Raw genomic sequence first — 21,535 nt, forward strand, 5'->3', positions numbered from 1 at the left:
AAGTCATAGATCAACAGACCAAATGGGGAATAAAATCTGGGGTAGATACCAGGGTAGCCCGGCAGATCGGCCGTCTCCATCCTACGGCGTCATTTACCACCGTTCACCGCTGACCGGTTCCAGCATGTCTATCTCAATTCAACATCTGATGTAGGATAAGGATGAGGTCACTCAAGGGCTCAGCTTATCGTTCCCCTTGTCAAAGAAATCGCCGTGCACGGCGTTCTAGAAATGCCTTGCCGCTTCAGGTGTCGGCCGATCACGATAAAGATGGAATGACTCAGTAACTATCAATAGAAACAGCCACGGTGATATTGATTTTGAGGGTCTGTCGGAAGCAATTAATGCTACAACATGCTAGTATATAGGTTACAACGCATGCATGATCGAAGACGCCATGATTGCGCGTGTGGTTCATGCACTTCAACAACGTGGGCTCTGCATCAACCATTTCATTTGAACAGCTATGGAAAGATCACTTTGTTGCTGCTGTCTAGGTCTCGTGAAATAGCTTCTAATACTCAATCACCTTTTATCTATCTACCCTTCAAATTCAATCGCTGCAATGGCGCCACAACAGCAAGAGCCCATTGCCATAGTCGGCAGCGCGTGTCGTTTCCCTGGTGGAGCGAACTCACCCTCAGCGCTGTGGAAACTTCTTGAATCTCCACGAGATCTTTGCCAAGAGGTTCCCAAAGATCGATTCGATACAGCTAGGTTCTATCACCCAGATGGAAGTCACCACGGCACCGCCAATGTCCGGCAATCGTATTTTCTTGATGAAGACATTAAGCTGTTTGATGCCGCTTTTTTCAATATTAGTCCTAATGAGGCTGATTCAATCGACCCTCAGCAACGGCTGCTACTGGAAACTGTGTATGAAGCCCTTGAGAGAGGTGGCCATACACTAGACTCTCTACGTGGGTCTGACACCGCTGTGTATACGGGTACCATGAGTGTCGACTACGCGGACACAGGCATCCGTGACCTTGACACGATTCCCAAATATTTTGCTACGGTATGTATCGAAACCTGCTGTGCCGAATCCGAGACCCAGACTTGGTAGGAAATATCCATTGTCTTCTAGAGCTAACTATTGCCACAGTATGTGACATTCTAATCCAGAAACGTGATCACCCTTATCTATGTGAATCTATTAAGTATGTAATTAGGACCTGGACTAACACCCTTTGATATGGCAGTGGAACAAACCGAGCGATTATTTCAAATAGAGTGAGCTATGTGTTTGACTGGCACGGGCCAAGTATGACCATCGACACTGCCTGTTCGTCGAGTCTGATTGCTGTGCACCAAGGTGTTACAGCGCTACGCACCGGCGAATCTCGTGTGGCCGTAGCCTGTGGAACTCAGGCGATACTTAACCCCGAGACTTTTATTGTTGAGAGCAAGTTGAGCATGCTTTCGCCTACTGGCCGCTCTCGCATGTGGGACGCTGATGCTGACGGCTATGCCCGTGGCGAGGGTGTGGCTGCAGTTGTCTTGAAGAAGCTATGCGACGCTATTGCGGACGGAGACCACATTGAATCTATTATTCGTGAGACCGGCACAAACCAAGATGGCCGTACTGGAGGCATCACCATGCCAAGTACAGAGGCGCAAGCAGCGCTTATCCGTCAAACATATGCGAAAGCTGGGCTTGACCCGGACAACAATCCTCTAGACCGCCCCCAATTCTTCGAAGCGCATGGAACTGGTACCAAAGCAGGAGACCCTCGAGAGGCCGCTGCAATTTACCAATCCTTCGGTCGTCATTGCACTAAGGCTGACACGCCCCTATACGTGGGATCCGTGAAAACGGTCATCGGCCACCTGGAGGGCTCCGCGGGTCTCGCTGGTCTCCTCAAGAGCTCTGCCAGTATTCAGAACGGATTGATTGCACCGAACTTGCTGTTTAACCGTCTGAATCCAGACATTGAGCCCTTCTATCACGGCTTGCAGATTGCGACACAGCCTGTTCCGTGGCCGAAGCTACCCGAAGGCGTCCCTCGACGTGCGAGTGTTAACAGCTTCGGTAAGTGAGATCAAATTCTAATAACACTTCGTTAAAGAAGTATACTGTGTTAATATGGAACGAACTCTAACTTCCCCTATTACAGGATTTGGTGGCAGCAATGCACATGCTATTCTCGAGCAGTATATGGGAGCTGATGGAGAAACTGTAGCTTTTGTCAAGAGCAAACTGTTTACTCCATTCGTCTTCTCCTCTGCAACTGAAGCTGGTTTGGTCGGAACTCTACAAGCATATTCAAATCATCTCAAAGCACACCCTGACATTAACCCATCTGATTTGGCTTGGACGTTACAAAAGCGCAGAACTCATTTCCAGTTCAAGGCATCGTTTTCTGCGCAAACTATTGACGAGCTGGTCTCAAAAATTGACGCCAAGCTGTCCTTGGTGAAAGAAAAGCCTGGTTCAACCATTGGTATCAAAACTAACCCTGCCAGCCAATACACATCCCCATGTATTGTTGGTGTCTTCACTGGCCAAGGGGCACAGTGGCCAGCAATGGGAGCTCAGTTGATCCTTTCGTCTGACTTCGCTCGCAAGCGAATAGAATATCTTGAGGAATCCCTTGCTACCTTACCATCTGGTGATCGTCCTAAATGGAGAATAAGAGATGAGATGCTTGCAGACGCTAACACGTCGCGCATCGGCGAGGCTGCTCTCTCGCAACCACTGTGCACTGCAATCCAGATTGTTCTTGTTGACCTTCTGAAGGCTGCTGGCATTGGCTTTTCCGCTGTTGTCGGCCATTCTTCAGGCGAGATCGGTGCCGCGTACGCTGCTGGTTTTCTCTCAGCCCATGATGCCATCCGTGTCGCGTACTACCGAGGGTTATACGCATACCTAGCTGGTAGTAGCAGCGACCAGAAAGGCGCTATGTTGGCCGTGGGTACCTCATGGGAGGATGCAGAAGAACTCTGCAATTTACGAGTCTTCAAGGGTCGACTAGCCATTGCTGCCCACAATTCGTCTGCCAGCGTCACCCTCTCAGGAGACGCTGACGCTATTACCCACGCTAAGAGGATCTTCGATGAAGAGAAAAAGTTCGCCAGACTATTAAAAGTAGATACCGCATATCACTCTCATCACATGCTACCTTGTGGTGATCCTTATGTCGAGGCTCTGAGAGTATGTGGCGTACAAGTTAATAAGAACAGAGACAAAAATGCTGCCACTTGGTTTTCCAGTGTAGTACCTAGCGAAAAGCCTATGGATGCTATCGCTGAGCTACAAGGCACCTATTGGAGGGACAATATGACCAATGCCGTACTTTTTGCTGACGCTGTCAAAAACGCCATGACTGCCAATGATGGAATCAACATGGCCATCGAAGTCGGACCTCACCCAGCACTCAAGGGGCCGGCCGCGCAGAATATTGTAGATGTGCGACCAAATCCTCTTCCTTACACGGGTGTCTTGAGCCGTGGGCAAGATGACGTGCAGGCATTTCGGATGCGCTGGGCTTCCTATGGGCTCAGCTCGGTGGGCAGGCAATTGATTTCCAGTCTTACGAGAAGGCTATGACATCTACAGTTCGCCAGCCAAAACTGGTCGTCAACCTACCATCCTACCAGTGGAATCATACTAGATCTTATTGGAACGAGTCGCGCAAGTCTCGGAAGATGCGCTCAACGAAGGTTCCCAGTCACGAGTTGTTGGGGCTCCCGTCAACAGATTCTAATGGCCACGACTTACGTTGGTCTAACGTGCTAAAAGTGTCTGAAATCCCCTGGCTCAACGGCCATCAATTGCAGGGCCAGATTGTCTTCCCCGCTGCCGGCTATGTTGCGATGGCCCTGGAAGCCTCACGAAGCCTAGCGGGAGATAAGCCTGTCGAACTCTTCGAGCTCAACGACCTGACTTTACCTAGGGCGATAGCGTTTCAAGATGGAGACATCTCCGGCGTTGAAACTCTCGTTACACTCACGGCGATCCAACACAATCAGAGCAAGTTCACCACTGCCGACTTCTCCTGCTATGCCCTGCAAGTCGTTAATACCGGATCAAAGGGAGAGCTAGAACTAGTGGCTTCAGGTACCGTTAAGATCACTTACGGCGCCCCCAATGTGAACGCACTGGCCTGTGCGCCTGTAGAAGATTACAACATGTATCCTATCGACATTGATTACTTCTACTCGTCTCTTTCCACACTGGGTTACGGTTACACCGGCCCGTTCAGAACGCTGTCAGCGGCGAAGCGGAGGCTAGGTTATCTTGTTGGACAGATAGACTCCTATGCCTACCCTAATCCCGACGACTATGTATACTTGGTTCACCCAAGCACGCTTGATGTTGCATTTCAGGCCTCTATCTTGGCCTACTCCGCGCCTGGGGATGATCACCTTTGGTCACTGCATGTGCCAACAGCGATCCGAAGCATCAGGATTAACCCAGAGGTATGCGCTATGCAACCTACAACTGGGTCTCCAGTGCCAGTGTCTTCAGTGCTGAACAATGCTTCGGAATCCTTTTCTGGATGTATTGACCTATTTAGTGAGGATGGCCAACACGGCATGATTCAGGTTGAGGATCTCGTGATTAAACCATTTGCTCCCGCGACAGAAGAGAATGATCGTGTAATGTACACCCACACTAAAATCGACGTCGCGGCACCTGATGGAGTTGCCGTTCTGAAAGACCTACACCCCTCTGAGCATGAAATCGAGGTTGCCAATATTGGAGAGAGGTTGTGTTACTATTATGTCCGCAAATGGGACGCTGAGCTCACGGATAAAGATTGGCACGATAGTCAGCCTCACTTCTTACATCTTCGCAACTGGGTAAATCATGTTCTCTCAACGGCTTCTAGTGGGAAACACCCAACTATAAAGAGAGAATGGTCTAAAGACACAGCTGATGTCATTAATGTGCTCATTAGCCCGCTCGCTGGTGACACGGATATCAAAATGATTACGGCCGTTGGCGAGAATATCCCTGCTGCCGTTCGGGGTGAAACGACGATCTTGGAACATCTCATGCGAGATAATCTACTAGATGATTATTACAAGTACTGTCTTGGTGCTCAAGAATATAACGGCTTCTTGGCAGGTATGGTGAAGCAGATCACACATCGTTACCCTCACGCGAAGATTCTTGAGATCGGTGCTGGTACAGGTGGCGCGACGAAATCCGTCATTGATGCCGTAGGGCACAGAATGTCCCACTATACGTACACTGATATCTCCTCCGGTTTCTTTGGTAACGCCGAAGAGGCATTTAAAGAGTACATCGACAAGATGACATTCAAGACTCTAGATGTGGAGAAGTCGCCGATGACTCAAGGATATGAAGCACAGTCGTACGACATTATCATCGCATCCAATGTTCTCCATGCTACTCCATCGCTCAATACCACCTTGACCAATACAAGACAGTTACTGAAGCCCGGTGGTTACCTCTTGCTCCTAGAGATAACCAACCCAAACCCCCTTCGAACTTGCTTCATCTTCGGTAGTCTGCCTGGTTGGTGGTTTGGAGTAGATGATAATCGCAAACTGGTTCCAATTGTCTCCCCGAAGGTGTGGAACGCCGAGCTCCGCAAAGCAGGTTTTGCAGGAATCGATGCTATCACTCCCGACATTAATCCAGTGGCTTGGCCAGCATCCATTATAGCTTCACAAGCTGTCGACGATCGAGTGCACTTCTTACGACGGCCCCTCGCTTCATCGAAGGCGTCGACTTCGGTTTACATTGACAGTCTTGTGATCCTCGGAAATGGAAAACTTGAGACTTCTCGTATTGCCGAAGAGCTTTCAGACCAACTTCAACGCTTCTGCGGTGAGGTTACTATCCTTGAGACCTTCCCTACTGAAGAGCAGGCGCTTGAGTTGGCTCCCATGAGCACCTTTATCAATCTAATTGACCTCGACTCCCCGATCTTCAAGAGCATCACAGAAGAAAATATGGAGGGCCTGAAGCGACTTGCCGATCAGGCTAAGCACATTCTGTGGGTTACCCAAGGTGCCTTAGTTGACCAACCATACCACATGGCAAGTGTTGCATTCAGTCGTGTGTTACGTGCTGAGTCGGCTCATCTAAGTCTGAACAACCTCGATATTTCGGATTTAGATAATGAGAATGTACCTAAAATGATCGCAGAGCATCTCCTTCAGATCTACGCTTTGGATGAATGGGAGGCCAGCCCAGCGGAGCTCATGTGGTCAACAGAACGAGAGGCATTTATTGACAACGGCAAACTTAAAGTTCCCAGGCTGATCAAGAATGATGGTCAGAATGCCAGGCTGAATTCTGCTCGACGCGTCGTCAGCAAGCAGGTGCCAGTCGCCAAGACAAATATTTCCATTTCCCCTCCATCCGCCAACTCGCCTGCTTCTTTGGTAGACGTTGGGCCAGTTGTGAAACGTCAAGCCCAACATGATAGCCTCATCAAGGTCTCGAGCTCCAGCTTGATGGCACTCAACATTGTTGATGATGTGTACTTATATATCGGCGTTAGCGCAGATGGCTCAACCGTCCTTCTATCAACAACCAACACCAAAGAACGTGCTGTAATCGCGAGCGTAAATACTCCTGTCGCTCAAGAGGAAGGACAAACAGACGACGGTCTGCTAGTATCTGTGGCTAGTGAATTGCTGGCGAGAAGCTTGATAGAAAAGGTTTCCCCAGGAAGCAGCATAGTCGCCCTCGGTTCTGGCAAGGACCGGTACCTCGCTGCCGCTCTGTCGCGACACGCTGCCTCTAAAGATATTCGCATCACCTTCGCTTACAATGCCGATGCTTCTAGTGATGCACATGATCTAGCATGGACTAAGCTGAGCGCACGTGCTCCTCAACATGTCATTCGGAAAGCCCTTCAAGATATAGCTCCTACGCATTTCTTTGACCTAACCTCATTCTTGGCTGCCGAATCTAGCCCTTTAAGCATCCGGATCGCGCATTCGTTGCCTACGCATTGCAGAAAGGTTGAACCGTCAGACTTACTACGAAGCCAGTCATCATTGAGCCGATCTTACAAGACAGAGTCATTAAAGACTCGGCTGGCAGAAGCTGTCTTAGATGCAGCATCGTATACCAATGGATCAGTTGAAGATTTGGTTATTCAGCTTGAAGAAGTCGTGAAATCTACTACGTTTAGCACAACAACTGCCATTCACTGGCCCTCTGATGGAACAGTCAAGGCTCTTATTCGACCGCTAGACAGTAGGAGCATGTTCTCGAAGGACAGGACATATCTTCTTGCTGGTGTGAGCTCGCGGCTTGGACAATCACTTTGTGAGTTCATGGTGCAGAATGGAGCAGGTTGTGTTGTCCTTACCAGTCGCCGCCCTGCTGTTGATGAAAAATGGTTGGCATCTTTCGAGGGAACAAATGCAACAGTGAAAGTGCTCCCAATGGATGTTACCAGCCAAAAAAGTGTAGAGAAGTGCGTGCAAATCATCAGGGAAACCTGTCCACCAGTTGCGGGTGTTGCTCACGGAGCCATGGTCCTTCACGACTCGATATTTGCAAGAATGTCGGCAAGTAAGATGCAGGAGATCCTGTCTCCTAAGGTTGACGGCGCCAACAATTTAGAGGACGCTTTCCGCGATGACGATCTGGATTTCTTCGTCATGTTTTCGTCTGTATCAAGTGTTGTGGGTAACGCAGGTCAGTCCTTCTATGCAGCAGGAAATGGCTACCTCAACGGGATGGTCCGACAGAGGCGTAAGCGGGGTCTAGCAGCGTCAACGTTTGATATCGGCCGTGTCGTCGGTATTGGATACATTGAAACAGTAGGTCAAATTGTTCGAGATCAGCTCATTGGCCTCGGTATTCAAGCCATCAGCGAGACGGATCTGCGCCTGGCGTTTGCAGAAACCATCCAAGCTGGGTGCCCAAGCCCTGATGACGACAAAGAGCTTCCTGATGCTGTCGTAACCATGGGTATTAGATCCTTCCGCGAGGATGAGGACGTCAAGGGTCCATGGTTTACCAACCCTCTTTTCTCACATTGCGTGATCGAAAAGAAAGCCGTTGGTGCAGATACTGGAGATCGGAATAACAAAACTACACTCCCTGTCGCCCAGCAACTTGCAAGTGCGGCCACAAAGGAAGAAGCACTCGAGGTCCTACTAGGTGAGTTTCTTAGTCAGAATATAACAGAAATATGCATGGTACTAAGTAGGAAATTTCGCAGATTGCTTCTCTACGAAACTGCGGATCATCATCCAACTAGGTGATCAGGCAATCGATAAAGACGCTCCTCTCGTCGACCTCGGTATCGATTCGCTAGTTGCTGTCGAAGTCCGTTCGTGGTTCCTAAAGGAACTAAAAGTTGATATTCCGGTTCTCAAGGTTGTCGGCGGGGCCTCCCCAGCCGAACTATGTCAGAGCGCGTTCGATAAACTTCCAGAAGAGCTCCTTGCCAGTATTGGCACGCAGGCCGCTGAGCCCGCAAAGCCGACACAGACAGTCAAGAAACCCGCCTCAAAGGCCAAGACACCAGCCAAGGAAACTATTTCTGAGGCAGGTTCAGAATCTGAGGATACTCAGGCTACCCCAGCAAGTGAAGTCTTCACCCCCGCCGAAGGGTCGTCAGGCCCTGTGTCATCCGCTGCCTCCGATATATCTGACGCAGTCGGCGGGCCCGTTTCCGATTCCAAGGTCAGCGCTTCCTCTACTTCTCCTTCACCCGTACCTATGCCAACCCCAAATCCAGCACCGAAGCGCGCCCCACAACGAATTGTGAAGACCGTGCCCATATCACTAGGCCAGTCTCGTTTTTGGTTTCTTCAGCAGCTACTTGAAAACCAGAGGACGCACAACGTAGCCTACTACTATCACGTCACCGGAAATCTACACATCAGTGACTTAGAGAGGGCTGTTAGGCTTGTTGCTGCCGGACATGAATCTCTCCGAACGATTTTTGTTGCAGATGAAAACGACATCTCACAGGCTAGCCAAAAGGTCCTCGCCACGTCTCCTATCCGACTCCAGTGCAAAAAGATCAACTCCGTGGATGATGTCACCACAGAGTACGGGAAATTGAGGGCTGAAGAGTTGGATATGGGCAGTGGCGAGTTACTACGCCTAGTCCTCTTGACGTTGTCGCCTTCGTCTCATTATTTATTAATGTACCACCATCATATCATTCTGGACGGCGTTAGTCTCCAAGTTTTTATTTCGGATTTAGAAAAGGCCTATAGCGGCCAATCACTTGGACCGACGCCCCGCCAGTACCCAGAGTTCTCGGTGGCTCAGAGGCAAGCCTATGAAAAAGGAGAGATGAATAAAGAACTTAAATATTGGCGCAGCGTTTACCCCTACGGCGAGCAGCCCCCAGTCCTCCCGCTGCTGCCAATGGCCCGAACTAGCTCTAGGGTTCCTATGAAGAAGTTCGACACCCATCAGGTCGAGTTCAGGCTTGGGGAAGAACTTGCTATGCGAGTGAGATCGGTATCAAAAGCGAACCGATCCACACCATTCCACTTCTATCTTGCCGCCTTCAAGACCATGTTGTTTAGATTTACCGAAGCAGAGGATTTGACAATTGGCATTGCGGACGCTGCTCGAAACGATGGTAACCTGATGGGTAGCATTGGGTTCTTCCTAAACCTACTACCATTGCGATTCCGCCGCCGAGATAATCAAAAGTTTTCCGATGCTATTGTCGAGGCGCGCCAAACGTCCTATGCGGCTCTTGAAACATCACGCTTGCCATTCGATGTGCTCCTATCCGAGTTGAATGTTACGCGGAATTCGTCTTATAGCCCGTTCTTCCAAGCATTTGTTGATTACAGACAAGGTGCTCAAGAGAAGCAGACCTTTGGCAACACCCAGTTCGAAATGAAGGAGGTGCACACGGGGAAGACAGCGTATGACCTTACTATTGATGTGACAGATCTCCCTACAGATTCGGTCATCATGTTTCGAGCGCAGAAGAGCCTCTATGATCTGACGGCGGCAAAACTTCTAACTGTGGTATTCACGCACTTCCTCGATGTCTTGACTCGTGATCCGTCACTTTCCCTTGAAGATATCCCGAAATTCAGTGACAAAGAGCTGTCGCAGGCCGTCCAAATCGGACGTGGCCGGAAAATGGTCTCTGACTGGCCCGAAACGCTCCCACATCGCATAGACCAGGTTGCGCTAGAGAATCCAGACAAAGTTGCCGTCATGGACGGATTTGGCAAGGAGCTCACGTACACTGATTTAGTTAACCGCATCGAGGCAATCGCAGAGGCGCTACAGAACGTCGGAGCTGGCGCAGGCTCCCGGATACTCGTATTCCAGCAGGCAGCGGCTGACTGGCCATGCTCTATGCTAGCCATTATGCGCGTCGGTGCAACATACGTGCCATTAGATCTCCGAAACCCAATGCCGCGCCTAGCGGCGGTAGCAAAGGACTGTGAACCACTGGCTATCCTGGCAGATGCTACTACAATTACTGACGCACCGCAGCTCGGCGTGGCCAACTCCGCCCTAATAGATGTATCTACGCTTGGGGAGAGCGCCTCGGGGCCTGTTGAGAACCTGGCCAAGGCTGATACGATTGCCGCTATTCTTTATACGAGTGGTTCGACCGGTACTCCGAAGGGGATTATGGTCACACACTCAGGACTCCGAAACGAAATTGAAGGCTATACGAAAATGTGGAAGCTGGGTGCAGAACGTGTACTACAGCAAAGCGCTTTCACATTCAACCATTCGTCCGACCAAATGTACACAGGTCTCGTCAACGGTGGCATGGTCTATGTGGTTCCATGGAGTAAACGCGGAAACCCACTCGAGATTACCGAGATCCTCCAACGGTACTCCATCACATATACCAAGGCAACACCATCAGAGTACCTGCTCTGGATGCAGTACGGTGGTGATAATCTTCGACAGGCAACCCAATGGCGATTTGCTTTTGGCGGCGGCGAAAACCTAACGACAACTGTCACTCAAGAATTCGCCGACCTTGGGTTACAGCGGCTACGAGTCTTCAACTCGTATGGCCCAACTGAAATCTCTATTTCGTCGACGAAAATGGAGATACCCTACCGTGACAGAGAAGCCCTCGAAGCCTGGGGTCGTATCCCCTGCGGTTATCCCCTGCCTAATTACCACAAATACATCGTGGATGGGAAGATGAACCCGATGCCAGTGGGTATGCCCGGAGAGCTGTGCATAGGCGGTGCTAGTGTATCCCGAGGCTACTTTAAAAATAAGGACCTAACTGAAAAGTGTTTCCTGACGAATCCTTTCGCAACACCAGATGACATCGCCAATGGCTGGACCGGTCTATATAAGACGGGTGATGTCTGCCACCTGAATGAGAAGGGCGAAATGGTATTCCACAACCGCCTGGCTGGTGACAGTCAAGTCAAGATCCGAGGCCTCCGTATTGAGCTAAGCGATATAGAAAGCAACATCGTCGCTGCGGCTGGAGGCGCACTGAATGAAGCTGTCGTCACGCTCCGCGAAGGTGATCCCGAGTTCCTGGTGGCGCACGTCGTGTTTGCACCCAACCAGGAGATTGATACCAAAGAGGCCTTCCTGGAGCGTCTTCTAAGAGACCTACCAGTTCCCCAGTACATGGTGCCTGTTGTAGCAATCCCGCTCGACAAGCTGCCTCTCACAAATCACTCGAAGGTTGATCGCAAAGCCATACAGAAGATGGCTCTACCCAAGCGAATGAAAGATACATCCCAAGACTCAGAGCTTACTGAGACAATGATGCAGCTGAAGGGGCTATGGCAAGAAGTTCTTGGAAAGAGCATTGAGGCGCTTGGTTTTGAAATTAGCCCGTCAACTAACTTCTTCCTTATCGGTGGCAACTCCCTGTTGATCATCCGCCTGCAGCAACGTATTCGCAAGACTTTCCGTATCGCTATGCCCCTAGTTGAGCTCCTAAGCGCCAACACGCTAGCACAAATGGCACGCAAGATCGAGGAGAGCTCGACTACGGAGCCGATTGACTGGGAACAGGAGACAGCGCCGCCTACAATCCCCAGTTTCCTTCGGACTGTTCCACCCGTCGAAGCTGGTGAGCGAAAAAGCAAGACCGTTTTAGTCACTGGGGGAACAGGCTACCTTTCCAGATATCTCCTTCCACAACTGGTTGCTAGGTCGGACGTCGATATGATCCATTGTGTAGCGGTAAGAGAAAAGCCAGGTCGAATGCTGCATCCATTCAGCAAAGTCAAGTACCATCAAGGCGATCTCTCCTCCCCTCTTCTCGGCCTTTCGGAAGATGAATTCCGTGCGCTAGCAAGTCAAGCTGATGTAATTATTCACATGGGCGGCGCTCGGTCCTTCTGGGACAACTACAATGTGCTCCGGTCTAGTAGTGTTCTCCCCACGAAAGAGGTGGTCAAACTGGCGGCGCCCCGACACGCATCTATTCACTATATTTCCACAGTTGGCGTCCTACCTCACGACAAGCCAGCGGTTGCTGCCTCGGCAGCCAGTCAAACCCCGCCTGCCGATGGAACCGACGGCTACGTCGCGACGCGCTGGGCCAGCGAGCGTATCCTTGAGCGATCTCAAGAAACCCTCGGCGTCCCATCCTTCATCCATCGCTTCCTTCCCGCGTCGCAACAGAAGCCTTCGCCGAAACAGGCGCTTGATGAATTTGCTAGGTGCGTCGATGCGACAGGGCTGATGCCTGATACAAGCGGTTGGGGTGGCCGGCTCGATATGATACCCGCCGCACAAGTCGCTCAGTGGCTGAGCACCTCGATGCTTGAGGAGCAACGGGCGGAATGCACAAAGTTCTTTCACTATGAGAGTGAGATTACTACCACTATGCCCGAACTCGTGAAACTCCTAAAGGAGCAGGAATCTCGCAAGCTGAAGCAGGTGCCCATTGTCAGATGGCTCGGACACGCAAAGCAACAAGGCTTCAATTACTTCTTAGCTTCACACGAAGCCACTATTGGGGGTGCAGAAACGCGAAGATGAGGTATATGGATTTATTATGTATTATCGGCAAACAGTGTTGATATTTTGCTCATGTATCGGCGTTTGGAGTACTGGAGGGATCTAATTTCCAGCTAGGCTCGAGGTTTGTTTTATAGATACTCTCATATAAGAATATTTTCTCATTAAGCTGATATACTACATCCCGTGTATAAAGATTTACCCCTTGTCGAAATAAGTACCCCAGGCAGATTTTAAGTACTAATTAAGTACCTAACTAAATCAAAAGGTGCGAAAACAGTGATGTGAAGCCCATACTAATTCTAGTGATATAAAGTGGTGATAGTAATAGATGATAGGCAGGTAGAACGATCCTATAAATGCAAATTCGCCGTTGCTCTTATACTACATAATCTTGTCACTTGTTGATTAAAATGCTATTAGAATCTAGTAGTAATAGTGAGTTTTGAGCCATCAGCAAGACATTTACTTCGCTAGAACTACAACGGAAAAGCTTTACTATTGTCACAGCCAGTTCCCTGAAATTACATGCAGCGAGCGCTAGAAGCAACATGTAATCACGAGATAAAGATAGTATGAAAGATTAATCATCTGGTGCAGTTAATGTGCCTCTACTACATCGCTGGGCCGAGTTGACCATGATTAGAGTTCATCTTGAAAAGGGGTCCATTCTTCAGCGACATCCTTATTAGCTCTCACTCTCACCAGCTTAAACCCCGGCGTCGAGTAGGCTTTCTATTGAGGGTCAGAGTAAACTTGCTGAGTCGGGTTCAGAACGTCGAAGAAGACTCTGCGAAATCAGCGGTGGGATGAGAACCACAACCATGGAGTACCTACTGTGGCATTCATTGTTGCACGAAAGTTTAAACCTTCGCGGTTAGGCTAGGGCTACATATAGCGAGCCTCTCTATCTGTAGCCTTAGGATCGTGACAGGCAGGAATCAAGATAATGGGTGTAGTTAATAACTCTCATGATCGCTATCGACAGGAGAAATCAGGACTCAATCGCGATGTATTAGTCACGACTAGATGACTGAACATAGCTTGAATATGCAAGGAATCAAGGTAAGTAAGCCCGTTACACCACCTACTAACATTCAAAGCTCGCTACAGTCCTTGATGCGGTGCACTGGTGAAATTAATGTGCCGTTAGCAAGACGGAGGTCCGGGCGATTACGAGGGTCCGGCACGGCCGCGACGAGCCAACAGAAGCTTTCGTATCGGATGTTCAGTATTGCGAATTCTTCAACTCCTATCAAAAGAAAAGTCTCGATCAAATGCCTAATAATCCCCCCTAGCTGACCACGAGACCACAACAGCGGCTTATTAGTCCTTCCTAGTTTCTATGCAATCCCACTCCGACGTTGATTATCCAACGTGATGTCTTTATATCCTACTTTGCCACCCGGAGGTACCCGACATGCATTTTGTAGGATGGATCGTACATGCGTCTTGTGTAATGTGGTATAGCAACATTACGTTACATGGGCTTTTTATATCGTTGTTGACCTGCCACGGCCGGGGCGGCTAGGAAGGAACAAGGCTGATGCTACCCTAGTCTTGGTAGATGAAAACAATACAGACAAGTTTCATCTATATGTATGGGCTTCTACATGCTTAACATCAGCCCTCTAGTGTCGATCTTATTTTATCTAGGCAATGTTGGCTTCTAGGTTGGGCATATTATATCTCAGATACTCATGATGAAAATATTAGTCATTGATGTGAGTTTGTTGACCAAGGGCAATGGAAAGATGACATTGATAATTTAACTGTAACAACAGCGAAGGAAACAATGCATTCTAACTTAGTTAATTTTCTGACATGATATATCTCGATGTGGACCATATACGAATCTCCATGTTTCATCGCCCATAACTTCGCAAATCCTAGATATAGAATAATTCTTATGATAACTTACTTTACTTTTATACTAGGTCATAACTTATCTAGCATTATATAAGTTAACAAGGTTTAACATCCTTGCAAGTTCAATCTTCATATCTTAATACACTTCTTACGTCTGAATAGTTGCTTGCGATTAAGCAGTAAAGCAATCTATATCTCCTTATAAGCTATTTCTCTATTCAATTGATAACGCAGTCGTGGGAGGAGACTTCTACTATTCTCACGATATAGCATATATGTGTAGCATTTGTTTTACAGCTCGCAATCTAACATCTCCGTATAAACACCTAAACTATCAAGATTTGATTTAACCACAATCACACTGCCCTTTCCCCCGACAATTAATTGCCTCTGTCCAAGCGAGAAGGAGGTATAAACGGCGCTGATCTTAACAAGACGCAAGAGTAAGCATGCAGAAGTCCTAAACAGCAACCCGAAGCAAATGATGTAATACCTCCCAAGTTCTTATATGAGCGTCTCACAAGACTCAGGGGCGAGGGGCGTGGTCCGGATGTTGCGGTTAACACGTCACGATCAGCGGTCACGAACGCGGAAGTCGAGCGTGCATTGCCGCCTCGTTGTCCGGATGGACGACCCGGTGCATGATCCTACTACCTAGTAACTATGGCATTGAGATGCATGACACCGATGGCGATGTGAGGCATATGCGTCCTAAGTAGATGTGGCCAGGTCAAGCTAGTAGGTATGTGAGCGGTGAAGGGGCCGAGGGATGAGATGGCCGAGTAAGTGTGCTACAATGCACCCAGGTGTAAGTAAATAGTTGCTGGTTTCTGAGCTCAAATCTATGACTGTCTGTTTACTTATTTATCTATTATTGCCAATGTAATCTGCACTTCCTTTTTGGTGTCTCAGTTTCTTCTTTTTAACATGTATTTGCTGTGTTATTTTCATGTAGGGAGAGTACGTACTCAGAGGCACATATCATAGGAAGAAAGGAACAATATGGGGGCAAAAAAAGCCACAAAAAAAAAGGAAAGGGAAAAATAACCTCATATTGAAACGGTTTCACCGATAGATTGGATGCATGAGTGCGTGCATGCATGCAGGTCGGCAAAGTTAGGTGCAAATTCTGGCTCACGGTCGGTCCGTAAAGCGGAGGTCTCGGATAAATAAAATGGACGAGTGACGAACTTTTCAAGGTTGCATACAGTATGCACTCTGTGTTTCTGGCACAGCCGATTTAAGACAAAAAAACGATATAGACATCGGTAGGTACACATATCTTCTCATTATTGGGCATTTATAGTGCGGTGTATGTATGTAAAACAATGCCTATACATGTGCTAGATATGCGGGAAATTCATATTACCCGATGACATGTCTGGTACCGATGAAGTATAGAGATATGATACAAGTATGTATGTATACATCTATCTGCACAGCCATACAAGGACTTCATGCTTTGAGTACCCATCCTGGCGAATCACCATGTTCTAAATGGTGTTTGCATAGATGTGTGGTGTGTGTGGTGTGTGGCGCACAGCATGCGGCCGGGTCAGAGGGGCCTGGGAATTACGGTACATGTAGAAAAAAGTAAGCAAGAAAAAATGAGGCATCGTGGTGGCACACGTCGAGAGATGCCGGCAACACACCATGGGCTACCGGTGTGTTGTCAGTTTGATCAATCGCAATCGTCTTACGTATGCTACATCAAGATTGCGACATATAAAAGTATCCAGGAAATGGTTGCAAATTGTTTGCACAGATATAAGTATATCATATAGGGAATACTACCACCCACCACCTACTTGTAAGTATGTATGTCGATACTACTACGTTAGATTAGATGTATGTATACCGGTATAGGTATTTCCCACTTCGCTTGTTGAACTGATTAGACAAGGATGAGACAAGAAAAAACGTGTCAAACAGGGGAGAAAGACTTAGCGCCAGGCACAACCCACATTAAACCAACGGCGGATGATATTTTGGCTTGGGGTCAGCAGGTCAGGCAGGTAAGGGTAGGTACCTAATTAAAGAGTCAAGAAACGGGAGATGACGACATAGTTTTGTTTTTGGTGGCGGCGATAGAGCAGAGGAGATTCTGACAGCGATGCTACCGTAATTCTACTTTCTGGCTATCGCTTTGTTACTGTAAAGTGCACACTTGTCTAACCTTTTAGGGGACTGTGACAGGGTCCACACATGGATGGACAGGGTTTGCTAAATTGCGACGAAGAAGGGTTCGGCATCGTGTGTGTAACCAGCGCTACACTGCTTACTTACCTCTTACTTACTTACATGTAGATGTGTACTACTATACTGTAGGTAGACGGGATGTAGGTAGACGAGTGCGTGAGGGTACAAGCAGTGTACAAGGTAAAGGGTACATCCACACCATCCAGGAAGTACCTAGTTATTCCTCCACTCATCATCGTCGTCTCAGCTCTTCAGCCGAGACAAGGCCCCCGTAAGTATTGACCATCATCCCCCGTCCATCCGTTCTTGGTCAGGGTACCACCAGGTTGGTGCAGGTAGGGTGTCCAATTACTGTACGTGGCCGTCTCAGCTGCGACATCGGTGCCATCCATCATGCTGCTCTGGCTCTTGGGACCTTTTTTTTTTTTGGTCTTGCGCCCTGTTCCTACTTACACAGAAGTGTAGTGTACAGTACTATGTGGTGTGGTATCGTGGTGGTGTGATAGAATCCTTCTTTCCTTTCTTTCCATGCCACACTACACCAGAACTGATGTTGTGATCATTTCCACATTGTTGGCCACCATCAGTTAGCGGCGCGCTGGTGTGGTCTTCGTGTGCTTTCCGTGTCTGCATGTTTGGGTTGCGTTTGGTTTGGTTTGTTGGCTGTGATTGTGTGTGTGCCCATCCTTCTTAGTGTGTATACACTATTTGTCATGTGAATCTGGAATTACCTCTGAACAAACTACTTCGTAATGCGCATTGATTTTCAGTAAATTATGGCTTCAGGGACTTAGAACGTCCCAGTCCTGCTCCTTTTGCTCTTTATCCTTGAGTGCTGTCTTCTTGCAAACGATTAGGTATTCTTAAATCTTATAGAACCAGCATACCGGTAGATACCTACGAAGGTAGGTAGGCATGTTCTCCAAGAAACTAATCTGCCTAGATTTACACTAGACCATCGCCTACCACTCAGCGGTTGCAGCTGAGAAATAGGGCTTCACCATTAAGATTATATTTAGCCATGTGTCCATCTGCCGGAGAGTACGTACACGTGTAGATACAATGCGCTAACTTAGGTCCTCTGATTTAATCACAGGCTAGGAGGCGCAGTCCATACCTAGGTCTGTGAAACAGATATCTCGCCTAGCCATGTTTGTCAAGCACGGCAAGCGTCCCGAGTTCGCCTGTCACCTTCAATCTTCCAACCAACCTTGTACAACATCGTACTGAATTTGGGGAGCTGGTAGAAGCAAGTATGAGTGTACCGGTACATAAGGAATAATCCCTGGCCTGAAAGTGAGAAAAAGAAGGCGAGGGAAATGAAAAGAGACCCAATGCGGGAGGGAAGAGCAGACACTATAATTGGTCTTGGGATCCGGGTGCTTGGGTCTGATCCTAAGACTAATTTGACAAGGGTGACTAGCCATTAGATAGGATGAGAAAATCTTTGCGGTGACTCCGACATTATCACGTCGCTAGACACTGAGACTGATGGAGGTTACAAGAGAAGGGGACAAGAGCAACCCCAGCGCACTACCCAAGAAGCTTAGGAAGTCGATGGAGCGCATTAAATCACGTTTGCAAGGCCCTTGCTGATGAACTGGTAAAATCCGTCTATTTTGACTACTATCATCTATTGCTGTCTCCGTAATAACGGAGGGAAAAAAGGAGAGAATGGTATTGAGAGGTCTTCCCTGTACGGATATTTCCTGCCACCGATGCGCCAACTTCCTGTATAATATTGTGAACCTCTTGATATCTTCCCATGCTCTCTGGCCCTCCCACTCGCGTTGAACAAAACACCACTATGATGCTGAGGTATACTCGGGATATGACAATGACGACTATGCTTCCCAAAGTGAAATGCTCCTTGAACGCCGGTGGAAATGAATTCTTGGAAGATGCCAAAATCGCTCATCTGACTGTGCTCGAAGGTCCAAAAACAAAAAAAGGAAGGAATAAAGCAAAGCCGAGTCGAAAAAATCTGGCTGGATGTCTCATACACTGAAGAGATGAAAACCTATAACGCCAGAACGATGCCACCGGTACCCGGATAAAAAGCAAATGAGCTACGATTAAAGAGGGGTAAAGGTGGTAGTAGTAAAGGACCACAATGGGTCAGGTCCTTCGTCGCCGAGATTTGACAGAAGTTTGAATAATACCCATCTCAAGGGGGTATTGCCATGGGCATTCTGGATCAACCTTTAGATGACCATAGGCACATCGTCATCAAGAACGTCGTTGTCAACGTCGCTGACATAGACGAGCTGCGACCATACTCTCCAGTGTATCAATCCCATGTGTGCTAGTCGGATAGCCATATCATCTACGCCAGCCTCTTCACGAGTACCGCGGGTCGAGCTGTCTCGCTCCCCATCCCTAACACTGTCTCGCGAGATATCCCAAGAACGATTGTGACCTTGTAGACGACCACCAGTAGCGACAGAGAAGAGATTGACACCGGTTAAGCCTTTCAAGTCCTTCACGCGCTGTTGAAGTTCTGCTCGTAGACGGTCGCGGAAAACGTCCTCGACACTCTGAAAGAGTGCCGAGTAAGGAGTTTCCGACCCATCGGTAGGCGAACGTACGTCACCGACATGCATATTGAGGCTCTTCTCGAAACTCTCTAGCATATCCGTTGAGGCATTAGTGAACCTGAAAATTTGCAGGGCTAGGGAGTCATTCATCGCCCGCCATCTGGACGCACGTGAGCTTGTAGTAGAACTCTGCACCAAAGCTACAAGAGAATCATACAGCTCTTGAGATCTAGACCGTAGTTCTTCTTGCGATTTGACGGCTGGAACTGTTGGGGCGATAAGGGAAGAACGGGGAGAAGAGTGGGCAGAGCCAGCAGAGCTGAAGACCATACTCGAAGGTCGTGAAGGCGCATTAAAGTTGAACTCGCTGCCCTCGTCCTCGGTTCTCGAGCTTAAAAATCCTGAGGCGTCGGACAAAGGTGTAGCTAGGTATGGGGAAGGGACTGCCATTGTAGGATCACAATGCGACATATTCCTGTCTACAGTCTCGTACGTCTCATACAGTCGCATACATACTTCCAAGTTGATCGCGTCAAGTATGTCGCAGCGAAGCTTAGCGATCCGCTCCTCATCGAAGAGGAATGTGGTAGGCAGACTACTATATTGGCGGGCGCTGGAAGGCATGGTCATGTTGATAAGCTCCTCAAAAAAAACGGCCATCTCTCCGAACGCCTGCACTGATACTGGATCCTGCACGGGGCTTAGGTGTGAATACCATGTCTGTGCTGATCGAGTATTCACCTTTCCATCTCTCATCTTCTTAAGGAAGAAACGCTGCTCAAAGTGCACAGTGTCTTCAATCAGAATAGGCCGTAGACATCGAATCTGGTGATTGGCCACATCTAGCTTCATTGCCTCCAAGACACTTAACAGATTGCGCAAGCCTTGCACAAGCTCTGCCATGTTATTCGTCCGGTTGCCGTTGGTCAATTGGCTGTACATCTGGTCCACCCATTCGTCTCTCATAGGGGCGCAGTGGGATTTTAGTACCCCTGATAACCAAGAGGCCAATTTTTCGAGATCAGCCATGCCTCTGCTGAATTGCTGCATGATGAGCTCCACGTTGAGACCCTCATCTAGACAGAGACGATCCCTAGCCGGCACCAGAGTCTGAATAATTTCCTTGACGGATCTCAGTAATAATGGGAGAGACCAGTCTTCCCCGTTTCCGTATTGTTGAATGAAGCCATCTCTGTCAGTAATGAATTGTTGCAACTGATCACGTAGGGTATCCCAGAATTGGTCGGCTTTTTGTTGCTTCCTCCTACCCTTTTCCCCATCCAGGTTGGGTCGGAAGTGAAGCTCGGGGTCGAAGTTGATATCGTGCCGAAGTCTGGGGTTATGAATGATTTTGGCAACGTCCAATTCGCTCAGAGTGGCTTTTGTTACGGGGGGTTCCATGGGGCGTGTGGTTGGTTCCGGCGAACTGCGAGTAGAATGCTGGAATGAATTTCGGTTGAGTCCATTCCGACTTAGCCCGTTGTCTCTGGGTGTGCTGCGTCGTCCGGCTTTCAAATACTGCTCTTCATCTTTAGACGGCGAACCCTCTGTTTGGTTGGCGGGCTGCTGAATCTGATCATCGCGAGGGTTTGGTATGGCTTCCGACATTCGCCTCGCAGACTTGTTGTCGAACCCACCACTCTCAATGCCGCTTCCCTGATCGGTCATTTTCGACAACTGTTTCCTCAGTTCCACGGACTATTTGGGCTGATGAAGGCCTGGCAACCTCGATCTGATACGAACTAGATCCAGAAGTGATTTCAGATTTAAATTATTTTTAGATTAGAGAATCGGTGAGCCAGACTATCCCGTTGTTTGCTGTTCCTACAGGGCGACCTCTTGTGTCAGTCACTCAATCACTCGTGGTATGCAAATGAAAAAAAGGGCTGGGTTGTTTGACAAGGAAAGCCTCGCGAGTCCGGCCGGGTATTTGCAGGGTCTGTACGAGGGCTGTTGCCTCAGTACCTAAGATAGCGGCGACGGTATACACGGCAAGCTTGTCGGTCCAAGGTATCATGCTGAGAGGACTTACTTATTC

At 48.6% G+C, this 21,535-nt stretch overlaps 2 protein-coding genes across 2 annotated transcripts; one reads left to right on the plus strand and one right to left on the minus strand.

Moving 5' to 3' along the window:
• Positions 1-565: 565 nt before the first annotated feature.
• On the plus strand, positions 566-13,109 carry F5B22DRAFT_635407 (uncharacterized protein; the record flags this gene model as incomplete). Its single annotated transcript, XM_047977132.1, has 24 exons — positions 566-1,018; positions 1,058-1,062; positions 1,203-2,032; positions 2,118-3,463; positions 3,505-3,670; positions 3,701-3,741; positions 3,781-3,942; positions 3,973-4,186; positions 4,217-4,296; positions 4,330-4,373; positions 4,404-4,560; positions 4,594-4,815; positions 4,858-4,865; positions 4,905-4,975; positions 5,009-5,079; positions 5,116-5,140; positions 5,174-5,283; positions 5,323-5,661; positions 5,698-8,101; positions 8,163-8,751; positions 8,782-8,932; positions 8,963-9,099; positions 9,133-12,769; positions 13,089-13,109. 24 exons carry the CDS (start codon positions 566-568, stop codon positions 13,107-13,109), a joined length of 11,283 nt encoding a protein of 3,760 aa, XP_047832454.1.
• Positions 13,110-19,021: 5,912 nt separating this feature from the next.
• Positions 19,022-21,336, minus strand: F5B22DRAFT_82253 (camp-mediated signaling protein Sok1). Its single transcript, XM_047980596.1, has one exon. The coding sequence runs from the start codon at positions 21,163-21,165 to the stop codon at positions 19,165-19,167; it is 2,001 nt and encodes a 666-aa protein (XP_047832455.1). The 5' UTR covers positions 21,166-21,336; the 3' UTR covers positions 19,022-19,164.
• Positions 21,337-21,535: the final 199 nt, after the last annotated feature.

Source organism: Xylaria bambusicola, assembly GCF_022495145.1.
Source record: "Xylaria bambusicola strain CBS 139988 unplaced genomic scaffold F5B22scaffold_13, whole genome shotgun sequence".
In the NCBI taxonomy this organism is placed as follows: Eukaryota; Fungi; Ascomycota; class Sordariomycetes; order Xylariales; family Xylariaceae; genus Xylaria; species Xylaria bambusicola.